Source organism: Pelophylax lessonae (genome assembly GCF_965119305.1).
Source record: "Pelophylax lessonae genome assembly, chromosome: 4".
Lineage (NCBI taxonomy): Eukaryota > Metazoa > Chordata > Amphibia > Anura > Ranidae > Pelophylax > Pelophylax lessonae.
Window position 1 is genome coordinate 456167785 of NC_138771.1, and position 14417 is coordinate 456182201.

General features: G+C 41.6%; 1 protein-coding gene across 1 annotated transcript in view; it reads left to right on the forward strand.

Annotated features, from left to right (window-relative positions):
• LOC309552115 (proton-coupled amino acid transporter 1-like) overlaps positions 1 to 14417 on the forward strand; it is a 156971-nt gene that overhangs the window by 23904 nt on the left and 118650 nt on the right. Inside the window, exon 3 of the mRNA XM_082252919.1 lies at positions 1447 to 1537. Coding sequence (XP_082109045.1) covers positions 1447 to 1537 — 91 coding nt within the window. The remainder of the gene's footprint in view (positions 1 to 1446; positions 1538 to 14417) is intronic.

Genomic DNA, 14417 nt, shown 5'->3' on the forward strand with positions numbered 1-14417 from the left:
AATATGACTCCAAACAGTATTAGCAACCAGGCCGACAGTGATATAAATAGACCGTGAAGTACAGTAGATCACAACCGCCGTAGTCCCGTAGTCCCCTCCACCTGAGACACATCAAGAGTCCAGAAGACTCACCAAACTCGACAAGATATCGGCTGGCAGAGGGCTCCCCCCCCCAGACACCCCCAATGGGCACAAACTGTGTCCACGGAAGGGTGAAGCCCCCCCTAGCCTCTCTCCCCAGAAGGGGAAACCAACCGGCTCCCACCAATGGCCAAACAGTAGAAAGCTTCCTCGGCCCCTAGCAGTGACCCCAAGCCAGGGTTCCGTAGCCGGAGCCAAGAATGCCCCTCCAGCAGCCAGACCCCCAAAAGAGGAAAGAAACAGAAAAGCAGAAGAGCAAAAGGAGAAGGAAAAGAAGAAGAACAGCCCACTTCTCCATGGGTAGAACTAGAATTATCCAGGCAAGAAATCAGGAAAACCATAAAGAGAGGAAAAGAGCCAGAAAGAAAAAGACCAAGAGAAGGACAGTCCGAGGATGAAAGTGAGTAGCCACCCGTCCCATGTCCCCCCGCACCGGACTCCAAGCCTAAAATCATTAATTTAATTGTTCTGCCACAATCTTCTTAGTTTAGAGCTCTTAGAAGAAAAATACTGTAAGTAGGCTGTAATTATTATCTTCTTCTGAAAGTATACAGATTTGGAAATGAGTTGAGGCACTGAGGACTTTTATGGTACCGGTACATGGTATTTCCAAATCTGTATGTGAATATTTAGGATGTAGGTACAATCTTAATTATAATGCCTCATGCACACTGGACGTTTTTACAGCTACTGTTTTTGGCGTCAGACATTTTTTTCTGCAGCCAGTAAACTCCCCAGCATGTTATCCTATGTGTCCATGCACACATGGGCTGTTATCTGCAGTTTTTGGCAGGGGCATTTTCTGGCTGTACAAAAATCCCAGAACTAGTGGGATTTAGGAGATGTTTTTCAGTTGTAAAACGCTCTGACTCTGATAAATGCTTAAAAACGCCAAAATACTCAGACTTTTTGGCGTTTATCAACGTTTTTGAGCCATAAACTTTTTTTGGAATATAGTTTTGCTAAAAAAAAAAAAAAGCTAAAAAATTCTACAGCTAAAAAATGCTGAAAAACGCTACTGCAAAAAAGCTGAAAAAAGCCTTCTACAGCTACAGCTTTCTACTGACATTTTAATAACATCCAGTGTGCATGAGGCCTAATATCCATGTAGCATATACTATTTGTCCTGAAAGTACTATTTGACTGGCTGTCAAACCGATTCTGACCTCCGTTCTTTGAGTCAATGACCCAGAATAAGCATTTAGCCTTGAAAGTTAAAAGTCCTAATGCATACTTGTTGTGGGTCTTTAATCCAGGACATAAACATGGTGAACTCATGTGTTGTATATATTTTTGCTTTGACAGATGGTTCCAGACATTGATACATTTGCTAAAAGGGAATATTGGCACAGGATTGCTTGGGCTGCCGCTGGCTGTGAAGAACGCTGGAATTGTGGTATGAGATAGAATTATACATGCACAACTCAATATTATTTGAAACAATCTCATTCTAAACCATTGCATACTGATTTCAAAGCAATGTCATTGTTTTAATCACTTCCGGACCGCCCGCCGCAGTTTTACGTTGGTACTTTGACGTTAAATACCGGGGTTATGGCAGCAGATAGCTGCCAAAATCCCGGTATTTTTTTAAACTGCGGGCGGTCCTCTTTCACATAAGGGTAGTCCCAGCAGCGGATTCGCCGCGGGATCACACTCGTGGGCGGAGAGAGAGGTGCTGCTTCCCGGTCGTTTTCTCTGCTTACCGCACCCACCGGTAGCGGGGAAAATGATCCGGTCCACTCTCCTCACAGCAGGAAGTCGAGTGAGGGTAAGATGGCTCTCACTAGACACTATGGCATTGGAGCACCGGAGCGTCGCCAAACTTAGTTTCCTAGCAATGGATTTAAAGAGCCCATTTTTTTTTCTTGTTTACATTCTTTGTAATAGAAATAAAAATAATCAAAAAAAAAAACATATAAAATAAACAGGGAAAAAAAATAAATTAAAGTGCCCTGTCCCCGTTAGCTCGTGCACACAAACGAACGCATACGCAAGTCCCGCCCACATATGTAAACAGTGTTCAAACCACACGTATCGCCGTGATCGTTGGACCTCCTCTAACTCTAAACTGGTAACCTGTAGAAATTTTTAAAGTGTCACCTATGGGGATTTTTAAGTACCAATGTTTGTCGCCATTCCACGAGCGTGCGCAATTTTGAATGACATATTGGGTGTCTATTTACTCGGCGTAACATCATCTTTCACAAATTTTAGAAATAAATTGGGCTAACTCTACTGTTTTCTAATTTTTTAATTAAAAAAAGTGATTTTTTTCCAAAAAAATTGCGTTTGTAAGACCGCTGCGCAAATACGGTGTGATACATTTTTTTTGCAATGATCTCCATTTTATTCTCTAGGGTCTCTGCTAAAAAAATATATATAATGTTTGGGGGTTCTAAGTAATTTTCCAGCAAACAAAAACTGATTTTAACTTGTAAACAACAAGTGTCAGAAATAGGCCCGGACTTAACCACTTCAGCTCCGGAAGGTTTTACCCCCTTAATGACCAAGCCATTTTTTGCGATTCGGCAATGCGTTACTTAAACAGTTGCTCGGTCGTGCAACGCTGTTTCCAAATACAGTTGATGTCCTTTTTTTCCCCACAAATAGAGCTTTCTTTTGATGGTATTTGATCACTTCTGTGCTTTTTAGATTTTGCGGTATAAACAAAAATATAGCAAAAGGTTTGAAAAAACACAATATTTTTTACTTTTGTTATAAAACATTCAAATAAAAAAATCAAATTTTATCAGTTTAGGCCAATTTTGTATTTTGCTACATATTGTGAAAGAATCCCAAAAATCTTATTTTAATTGTTTTGCGCAAAAGTTATTGCGTTTACAAACTATGGGATAGATCTTTGGACTTTTTATTTTTTTGTTTTTATTAGTAATGGCAGTGATCAGCGATTTTTAGCGGGACTGCGACATTGCAGCGGACAGATCGGACCCCTAACTGACATTTTTGACACTCTTTGGGGACCAGTGACATGAATACAGTAATCAATGCTAAATAATACTGTTACTGTATAAATGACACTGGCAGGGAAGGGGTTAACACTGGGAGGGTTAATGTATGTTCAACTGTGCTTACTTACTGCGGGGGGGGGGGGGGGGGCGGCTCTGTGACAGGTACAGAGCTAAGCTGAAACCCCGATCTCTCTCTGCCTGTGTGACGTAAGACTATGTAAACAAAGCAGGCGGGTCTTCTGTCAGCTTCTCTGACGATCGCGGGAGGCCCCCCCCCCCCCGGCTCGCCTCCCGCCGTGTCTAAACTGAGACCGCATGCACAAAATCAGGTAGATCTACGTGATTTTGCTCAACCGAGCCGCCCTGCTGCAGTAAATCCGCGTGGGGCGGTCAGAAAGTGGTGAGATCGGATTAGGAAGAAATCATAATTTTATCTTTAACAAGGTACTAGAAAGTTCAATGTATTTTCTGTGTATTTATTCTTTTATCGCTGGGTTTCATATTTGTGTGGTTTGTTGAACCACCTTCTGTTCTGGCTTCCTCGAATTTAAACTTTGGAATTTGAACTTCACTCGCCTGTTTCACCCGCTTTGGCCGTTACTGTTTTTTATTTTTTAGTATGTTACAGAATCCTCTAATCAGGAGTTCTTTTAGGCCCCTTTCACACGATCGGGTCCGCCTGTTCCGTTTTTCAGGCGGACCCAATCGTGCCACCCATCGACCTTTATGGGGAGGCGGATGTCAGCAGACATGTGTCCGCTGACACCTGCCTGGCATCCAATCCGACAGGATCCGCTGAAAACAGACATATGGCGATACGTTTGCCATCTGTCCAGCGGGTCGGATCGGATGATAACGGACAGACTGCCTGTTTTCATTCGATCTCCCCATAGAGGGAGGGAGAGAGTAGAGACAGACCTGTTTTCCACCTGCTCAGCGGGGATCAGAGGAGCGATCCCCGCTGAGCAAGCGTAGTCCATCAAAACAGATCCACCCCGTGTGAAAGAGGTGTTATAGGGGTATTGAATCCTAAAGCAAATTTATTATATTGCAGCTTGCTTTCCTCTATTTTCATCTGGTGACCTGGCCAGTACATCTGTTATTTTTCAAAAGCACAATCTCTCCAGCAAATGTATCAGTTACAGTCAAACCATTTACCACTTACAGGGGTGCTTACAATAACCAGCTTTTATTTAGTCATGTAAAATCTTTATTGCAAACGGAAACAAAACAGTATGTGCTGGAGTTTGGCTTTAATTTGTTTGTGTACTAAAATCTGCTACTTCATCTAACTCTCCTCCTCGCTGTGCAAGGGTGTCCCCTGTGCTCCTTCATCCAGAGTGAACGCAGTCTAATAAAAAAAAGAAAAAAGTGTTACTGGCCAGAACACCAAACTGAAACGGGCATCTAAAGATTGGTAAGCTGCAATATATTACTTTTTTGGCTTTAGGTTTGATACTGCTTTCAGCTGGTTATATACTAGTAGGTTTTTGAACAAACAATCCTATGAACATTCAATACCTGGATTAATGTTGTTTGAATGTCCTGAACGAAAAGATCATATGATATTAAAAATTGGTTTGTTTGAGAATAATACATTTTGGTTTTGTTTCAACATTCTTTTTTGGTATGCTTTCTTTGTGTTATTTTATTACTATTGCTGTTATTATTACAGGATACATTATGTATAATATCCCTATTTATTGAGCGACTTCTTGATGTGTTGTCTGGAAAGGCAGAAAGCATTTTGTACCTTGCTCTGCTTTGATGACAGATGATAGGATCTTCTATTTATGCTCCAACATCAAAAAGTTATTTTCATGCGTCCATACGTAGCTAAGCAACAAGGCTCCAGAGCAACCCAGCTAATTATGAATATGTTCTGGGGCAAAATGAGATGCCAGACCTGTACCCATGCTGCTGGGTTCCCTTCTAAAAAAAGATTCTCAGCACTAACACATAGTAGTCAGCTGGTAATTAGATGGCACATTACTTTTCAGCTTCTGAAACCTGGTCAGGTTCTACAAGAAATAGAAGAGTAAAAAAAGCAGTAAGAGTAATAAGCAGGGTACGTATATCATTTATCAGTATAGTTGCTGGAGCCATTTTTTTTTTTTTTCATTTTTTCCACGTGGTAAATTGCATATTTCTCTTGCGTCCTTTGACAGACGCAGCTCTTAATGCTTCTTCACTAATGGATTATGCGCCATCTACAGGAGTAGACTAGGCAGTGAAAAGTTTTCACTCGACACGCCTATAGGGGCTGTCCCTACGACGTAACCCCAGACACCTTGTGCTCTCAAATCTGTTTTTGTAGCAAGCAGTTAAAGAAGACACAACCAACCCCAAAATAGAGGGGCGGGAGCTGCGTCTGTCAAAGAACTCAGAGAAAAGGATTTTACGGTAAGTTCTTACAAAATCCAATTTTTAGGCCTGAAGTTTACTTAAAGCAGTAGTAAGCCCAAATGCAAACTTTCATTTTGTTGAAGCTTACCAATTAGATGTGGTGGCTGCATTCGTTTTTTTTTTTTTTAGGCTTTCTTCTATTTTCATTTGGTGATCTGGCTAGTAAGTCTATTGTTTTTCAAAAGAACAGGCAGGATGGATTTGATTTAAATCAAGTCAATTTAAATCATAAAATATAGGAACCCAATATGTTCTAAACCCAAGCAAATCAATAACCAAAAAACAAACTACAATAAAGAGTTGCGTGTTGTTAAGTGTAAAAAACGCCTATACCGTGAAAAGAAACAAAGGAACCACGCTCTTATATTATAAAATACATATGGCCATAGTGAATAAACAAATAAATGATGTCTGGTGGCTGGTGTTTGAGATACATAATTTCTGATCAGCTGGAACGCAGGTGGAGCGCAAACCGGCGATTCCTATACAATACTTGCTGATCCCTGTCTTATTTGATGGAAGTGCAATACAACCTCCTTTTGTAAATAAATGGTTTGAAATGCTGCACCATGAGAGTGTTTCTTCCTCTCCCTCTCTAAATGGCAGCACTGGTGCTTTGAAAAAGCTACTTATACACACATTGAATGGATGACAGCAGCGGTTTGATTTGAATCCATTCGTGTGACCTCATGTATGACATCCTGGATTTTCTCATATGAGTAATTTGATTCCCTGTAATAGGGGTCAATTAGATCTGGTGAGTGTATAGTGCGTCTGCATGCAGGTGGAGAGAGAACCTTTCCTATATTCACTGAGGACGTTATTCACATGTGGGATCATATATGGACTTCACAATTTTTTATGTAAATGAGGATGTATATATCTGTTTATTCACTATTGTTTATTCACTATGGTTATATGCAGTTTATCAACTCCAGAGCAACTGTCATCTCTGTCCCGCAGCGCCGACTCCTCTGACCCGCTGTTGCCTCGCCAACTATCCCATTCACTCGACAAGGTGAGGGACGTGGCAGGAGCAGGTGAGTGGATGCCCACTAATAGGCGCTGTCATGATGGATGTGAAATGACAGGTGCTCTTTAAATGCAAGGACCTATTCTTGCTGGTAGTTAGTGTGAAATTGTGTGAATGCATTAATGCAGAATATACAGCCTCATGTTACATAACTAAGCTCCATTTCATGTTGCATAAACTACATTACTAATGTATCCTAAATAGAAAACTAGATTTTTACTCCTAAACATTTTATTAAAATAAATTTGATAAAAAGAAAATATGATTTGAATAAAAAAAAAAATCTGATTTAAAGAGGAAGTAAACCCTCCTCTGCAAGTTGTACCTATAGGTAAGCCTATGATAAGGCTTACCTATAGGTACTGTAAATATCCCCTAAACATGTACCGTTTAGGAGAGATTTACCTTACATGCAGCCAGTGACATCACTGGCGCATGCGCTCTGAAGGAACGGCCGCTGGCGCCGTTCCTTCAGAGCCCCGTGCCGTGACCGTCGGCGCGTGTGCGGGAATGACGTCACCACGGTTCCGGCCAATCAGATTGCCGTGTGCCGCGATCCCGGAAGACGGGCGACTGAACATGTCGCTCGTCATAGAGGTAAGCGGGCGGCACAGCGGGGGCTCGCTCTAAGGTAAGTATTTCATTTCAATGAGCTAGTAAGAAAACAATGAAAATGAAAAAAAAAAAAATTTGGGTTTACAACCTCTTTAAATGCTGATTTACTACTGACGGGGTACTGGCAATGATCAGTTTTATTTATTTAAAACCTTTATCCCAAAAGAGAAAAAAAAAACTGTTTGCTGTAAATGCTGATAAAGTATTAGCTGGAGTTTGCCCCCCCTGTGCTCCTTTATCCAGAGTGGAGGCACAGGTGCAGGAGGTGTGTTACTGGCCTGATCAGCAGGCGAAATAATGGAAAAAGTCTAAAAAAAAAAAAAAAAAAAAAAAAAAAAGAAAAATGCAGCCACTACATCTAATGATTGGTAAGCTGCAATAAATTACATTTTTGGTTTTGGGTTTATTACCGCTTTAAAGCTGAACTCTAGGTGTGATCTTTTTTGCATATCTACATCCAGCTTGGAGCAATGTAAATCTAAAAGTTTTAACTGCACTATGTGGAACGCCGGTTTTTTCTTTTCTTTTTTAAACATGCTATATTCTAGAGGTATTCTAGTCGATGGACCGTTGGCAGATGTTTCATTCATTCTTGTATAGGAGTCAATTTGCAATACAACAGCGACGTAGGAGATTTTACTAATAATGATATATTTAAATGGCAAAAAAATGCTGTTAATGCCCCTTTTCCAAATGAGGCTGATCCTCCTTTGGATTCGGTGCCACCTACCCCTGTAGATCAGGTTTGGACAAATGCTACATCTATATATCAGGAGGTAAGGTTCTCCACTCCCCAACGAGAAACCGTTGGGTCTCGGGGAGGTGGAAAAAGAGGTAGGAATAAGAGGGGGAGGGGTAGGACACAGCACTCTCAAGGGGTGAGAGATAATGGGAGTGTTTTTCCTGCACCTCATTGGAATAATGTACAACATTCCCCTTATGGTTACCAAAAGTCCTATTACCAACAAAGAGGGAACGATTCTGGGAGGGGACGATTTTTACGCCCCGTCCCCCCAAATTACCCCATCCCTAATAGCTTTGAACCTTTACAGCATATAGGCAATACTGGTAATCATCATAATGCTTTGTTAGGGTCTCCCATGAGATACGAGGAGGGTCCCCCTCCTTTCCAGCCTCAAACCGAGAGATGGCAGAGGGACCCCCCAGGAATACAACATGGACAAGCCAACGACTCCTTTTGAAAAATAAAAAGTTGAGAGAAAGTTGAGGGGGTAGGAGGCTACAAAAGGCCAAAACCCCAATAGGATCCGGTATCTATAATCTGAGCGGGGTGCCCCTTAATGAGGATGAGCTTAGAACCCTTGATAGAGGTCTTAAGTTTGCCCCGGTAAGGAATTTAAATACATTTCAGGCATACCTGAGCATACAGAAATTTGTGAGAAACTTAAATATCAAAAGGTATTACATGTCTAATCCTATTGTTAGAAATACCACCACCCCATTACCAGGGAATTCTAACCTTAGGAACAAATCTACCTTTTAACCCTGCTGCCTCTGACAACAAACATGTTGAGCTCTTTAGAAACATGTAAAGATCTAGAGTGTTTAAAGATAAAGTGTATGGACCCCCAGTATATCAGGAAAGGCATTAAATCCTTAAAGGAGAAAAAAGGGATTGTTATTAGGCCTGCTAATAAGGTGTGGGGGGGGGGGGGGGCTGGTTGTCCTTAGTAAGGAATATTACTGCAAAGAAATAGAGAAATTACTATCCGATCGTGACACCTACACTTTAAGTAAAGATCCTCTCATTTCATTTAAGAACGAGCTGCATGATTTGATTGAGGAGGGAAGAGGTATGGGAGTTTTGACTAAAAAGGAGTCGTCCTATTTGGACCCCTTGTTCTGTAGGACACCAATCCTCTATTGTCTTCCAAACATCCATAAGAATGCGGAGCAGCCACCAGGACGTCCCATTGTTAATGGGATCGACTCGGTTACAGCGAGACTGGGTCAATATATACAGTGCCTTGCGAAAGTATTCGGCCTCCTTGAACTTTGCGACCTTTTGCCACATTTCAGGCTTCAAACAAAGATATAAAACTGTAATTGTTTGTGAAGAATCAACAACAAGTGGGACACAATCATGAAGTGGAATGAAATTTATTGGATATTTCAAACTTTAACAAATAAAAAACTGAAAAATTGGCCGTGCAAAATTATTCAGCCCCTTTACTTTCAGTGCAGCAAACTCTCTCCAGAAGTTCAGTGAGGATCTCTGAATGATCCAATGTTGACCTAAATGACTAATGATGATAAATAGAATCCACCTGTGTGTAATCAAGTCTCCGTATAAATGCACCTGCACTGTGATAGTCTAAGAGGTCCGTTTAAAGCGCAGAGAGCATCATGAAGAACAAGGAACACACCAGGCAGGTCCGAGATACTGTTGTGGAGAAGTTTAAAGCCAGATTTTGATACAAAAAATTTCCCAAGCTTTAAACATCCCAAGGAGCACTGTGCAATCGATAATATTGAAATGGAAGGAGTATCAGACCACTGCAAATCTACGAAGACCTGGCCGCCCCTCTAAACTTTCAGCTCATACAAGAAGACTGATCAGAGATGCAGCCAAGAGGCCCATGATCACTCTGGATGAACTGCAGAGATCTACAGCTGAGGTGGGAGACTCTGTCCATAGGACAACAATCAGTCATATACTGCACAAATCTGGCCTTTATGGAAGAGTGGCAAGAAGAAAGCCATTTCTTACAGATATCCATAAAAAGTGTTGTTTAAAGTTTGCCACAAGCCTCCTAGGAGACACACCAAACATGTGGAAGAAGGTGCTATGGTCAGATGAAACCAAAATCGAACTTTTTGCCAACAATGCAAAACGTTATGTTTGGCGTAAAAGCAACACAGCTCATCACCCTGAACACACCATCCCCACTGTCAAACATGGTGGTGGCAGCATCATGGTTTGGGCCTTCTTTTCTTCAGCAGGGACAGGGAAGATGGTTAAAATTGATGGGAAGATGGATGGAGCCAAATACAGGACCATTCTGGAAGAAAACCTGATGGAGTCTGCAAAAGACCTGAGACTGGGACGGAGATTTGTCTTCCAACAAGACAATGATCCAAAACATAAAGCAAAATCTACAATGGAATGGTTCACAAATAAACATATCCAGGTGTTAGAATGGCCAAGTCAAAGTCCAGACCTGAATCCAATCGAAAATCTGTGGAAAGAACTGAAAACTGTTGTTCACAAACGCTCTTCATCCAACCTCACTGAGCTTGAGCTGTTTTGCAAGGAGGAATGGGCAAAAATGTCAGTCTCTCGATGTGCAAAACTGATAGAGACATACACCAAGCGACTTACAGCTGTAATTGCAGCAAAAGGTGGCGCTACAAAGTATTAACTTAACCGGTTGCCGACCGCCGCACGACTATATACTGCGGCGGTCAGCCCCGGCCAGGCAGAGTGACGTATCGGTACGTCACTCGCCTGTCACTGACTTGCGAGCCTATCGCGGGCGGGCGCGCGCCCGCCGCGGCTCGTTCACAGGCAAGTCAGTGCGTGTGACCGGCGGACTCGATGTCCGCCAGTCACACTGCGATCGCTCCTGTGAAGGGAGAAAGACAGAGCAGCTTGTGTAAACAAGCTGCCTGTCAGTTCTCCCTGTGTAAAAGTGAAGATCTGTCCGTTCTACTATGTAGAACGGTTGATCTTTGCTTTTACACCAATAGGAATGTCCCTACACAGTAGAAAGCACGCCCCTAGGACACACTTAACCCCTCCCTGTCCAATAAAGTTAACCCCTTCCCTGCCAGTGTCATTTTTGCAGTAACAGTGCATATGTATAGCACTGATTACTGCAGTAATGTCACTGGTAACCCCAAAAGTGTCAAAAATGTCAGTCAAGGGTCCGATCTGTCCGCCGCAATGTCGCAGTACCGAAAAAAAAATCGCAGATCGCCGCCATTACGCGTTAAAAAAAAAAACACCAAAAATGACAAAAATCTTTCCCTTTGTTAGTAAACGCGATAACTTTTGCGCAAACCAATCAAAATACGCTTTTTGCGATTTTTTTTTTTTTTTTTTTACCAAACATATGTAGCATAAAACAAATTGGCCGAAAAATGTTAAAAAATTTTGATTTTTACTTTTTTTTTGGGGGAATTTCATATAAAAAAATCTGAAAAATATTGTTATTTTTGCAAAATTTACGCTCTTTTTTTGTTTATAGCGCATGATCAAAAAATCGCACAGGTGATCAAATACCACCAAAAGAAAGCTCTGTTTGTGGGAAAAAAAGGACGTCAAATTCGTTTAGGTACAGCGTCGCACGACCGCGCAATTGTCCGTTAAAGTCACGCAGTAAAAAATCGCAAAAAAAACCCTGGTCCTTTAGCAGCCAAATCCTCCGGGGCTTAAGTGGTTAAGGGGGCTGAATAATTTTGCATGCCCAATTTTTCAGTTTTTTATTTGTTAAAAAAGTTTAAAATATTTAATGATTGTGTCCCACTTGTTGTTGATTCTTCACAAAAAATTACAGTTTTATATCTTTATGTTTGAAGCCTGAAATGTGGCAAAAGGTCAAAAAGTTCAAGGGGGCCGAATACTTTCGCAAGGCACTGTAGATATTTTTCCTACAGCCTTTGGTAGTCAAAACTGATGCCTACCTTTAAGAACACAAAACATGTTATACAAATATTAGAATCCCTTACATGTTCCTCTTCTACTATAATGGTTACCGCGGACGTGAGTTCGCTATACACCATTATAAGTCACGAAGAGGCTTTGTCAGACGTTAATTGGGCATTTGGAACATCTGACCTACCCAGGAAGAATATAGGGTTCCTACGCAGGTGTTTAAATTTTTGTCTTTCCACAAACTATTTCTGGTATAATAGAGCGTATTACCTACAGACTAGGGGGGGTAGCCAAGGGAGCCCGTTTTTCTTCCAATGTGGCCAATCTTTTCATGGCCCACTGGGAGTCAGAGGTGGTGTTCCATGGCCGCCCCCCCTTAGTTGTTGTGCTACCATAGGTAAATTGATTACCTGATCCCTATTTGGGAGGGGGACATCAGTGGCTTAGAATCATTTATAGACAAAATGAATGACAATAACAAAAACATTGCCTTAACCTGGAATATCAGCAAAGAAAAAATTATATTCCTTGATCTGGAGATCTCTACTGAAGGAGATCACTTCAAGATGTGAAACCATTTTAAGGCAACAGATCGGAATGCCTATAGTCTGCTTGAGAGTTGCCATCATCGATCTTGGCTTTGCAATATTCCGAGGGGCCAGTTTAATCGTTTGAGGCGCAACTGTACCTCTGTGTGACTATTTATCACAGTCGGAGGTACTGGTTGACCGTTTCGTTCAAAAGGGTTACGGTAGGGATACATTAACTAATGAAATGGCCAAAGTGAAACAGTTGGATAGGAATGTACTGGTAGCCCCTAAACCTGCTGCCAACCAACCAGCTGGGGATAACCAATATAGGTTTATCTTTGACTATAATCTTCAATACAGAAAGCTTGGAAAGATAGTGGAAAGGAACTGGTCTATTCTTAGGCAGGATAGAGTGTTGGGCCCTGTCCTTCCTGTTAGACCCAAGTTCATCTACAAAAAGGCCCCTACCTTGAGAGACCGGTTGGCTCCTGGTGTAGATGACCCCTCAGTACATTCTGAAAACAGGTTGTTCTCCTTTCTGTTGGGCTTTTATGCCTGTGGGCATTGCGTAGCCTGCAGACACTCCAAGGTGAATTGCAAAAAATGCAAGGAATTTACTGCGTCAGCCACTAATAGAACTTATACCAGCAAAGGTTTAATTACATGTGCCACCGTAGGAGTGGTTTACATGTTAGAGTGTGGAAGTGGCTTGCAATACATCGGGAGAACCTCCAGGCCCCTACAGGTTAGACTTGGAGAACATGTGGGTAACATCAAAAAGGGCCTAAAAAACACATAATGTGTCGCGTCGCTTCCGGAATGTTCATAATCGCGGCCCACGTAGCCTTACATTTTGGGGCATTGAAAATGTTAAACAACACTGGCGTGGTGGCAATTTTATACGCCAGCTTAGTTGTTGGGAATCATTCTGGATTTACGAGACTAAGGTTTCTGTTCCCAGAGGTCTTAATGTTGAGTTTGACCTTTAATTTCTTTATTTCAGATCGTTAGTATTTTGTGCAGCATTAGTTCATTTATTTTTTCATTTAATTTAATTTTTATTTTATTTTTATGTGTATCATTTAATTTTTGTTATTTTATTATTAATTTGTATTGAGTATTTTTTATGTAAATGGATGGCTGGTTTAAGGTCCTGGCCCCTCTCCCCTGATTAAGATTTGGGCTTAATTACTGTAATTATTGGTCAGTATTAGCCTTTTAAATCTGAGGGTTTTTTTTTTTTTAATTTTTTTTAGCAAATTATTGGTACTAGTGATATGGAATCAGCTGGTCTGATCATCACCGGGTTTTATGTATTTATGCCAATTTTTGGTAATTTACCATGAGTTTGGCTATTACTATTATTATTAATATTATGTTGTTTAGCATTTGCACTATAGGAGTTTTGATTGGGGATTCCTTGCTATATAATGCTTTTAGCCCGGTTGTTTACTGCATTGTCAGTATGGTGATGGAGTCTGTCTTCCAGGTTGCAGTGATTCCACGCAACCCGGTTGTTTACTCCATTGTATCTATGAGTTTGTCTTTCGGGTGCAGTACTAGTGTGTCCGGAGGGCGGTCCTTTGCGAGCCCTCTGCTCTATTTATGCGGCCGTGCTCCTCTCCCTCTCATTCGCTGATGAAGTCCCGCCTACAGGGACGCAACGCGTATGGAGGGGGAGGGGCCGATGACGTCTCCTGCCATCCATCACGGAAAGTGTGATTGTGTTACAGGTGTTCATAGTGCACTGTGTCCAGTGCCTGTTCAGGTACTTTTTTTTATATTTATGTGAAGCATTAAAGTGTTTTTAAAGGTTAAAGCACTATGTCCAGACCTTTTTTCTTTTTGTATGGATGAGTGAAGTTACTCTGGTGATCGGAGCCCTCCTGATATAAAATGCCTAGTTTCTTAAGGAAGTGGTCCAAACGCACAAGTGTGTCGCCTGGCTAAGGATTTCTGATCCCACATGTATGTGCCATCAATATTGGAATCCCTTTGTTATCCGTGAGAGTCTTGTGCTTTGTCAGCCCGTCTGGTAATACAGGGGCTACCTTTAAGGTGAGAAGACAGTGTGGCTGGGTGTCGGACGCACAGAGTGGAGC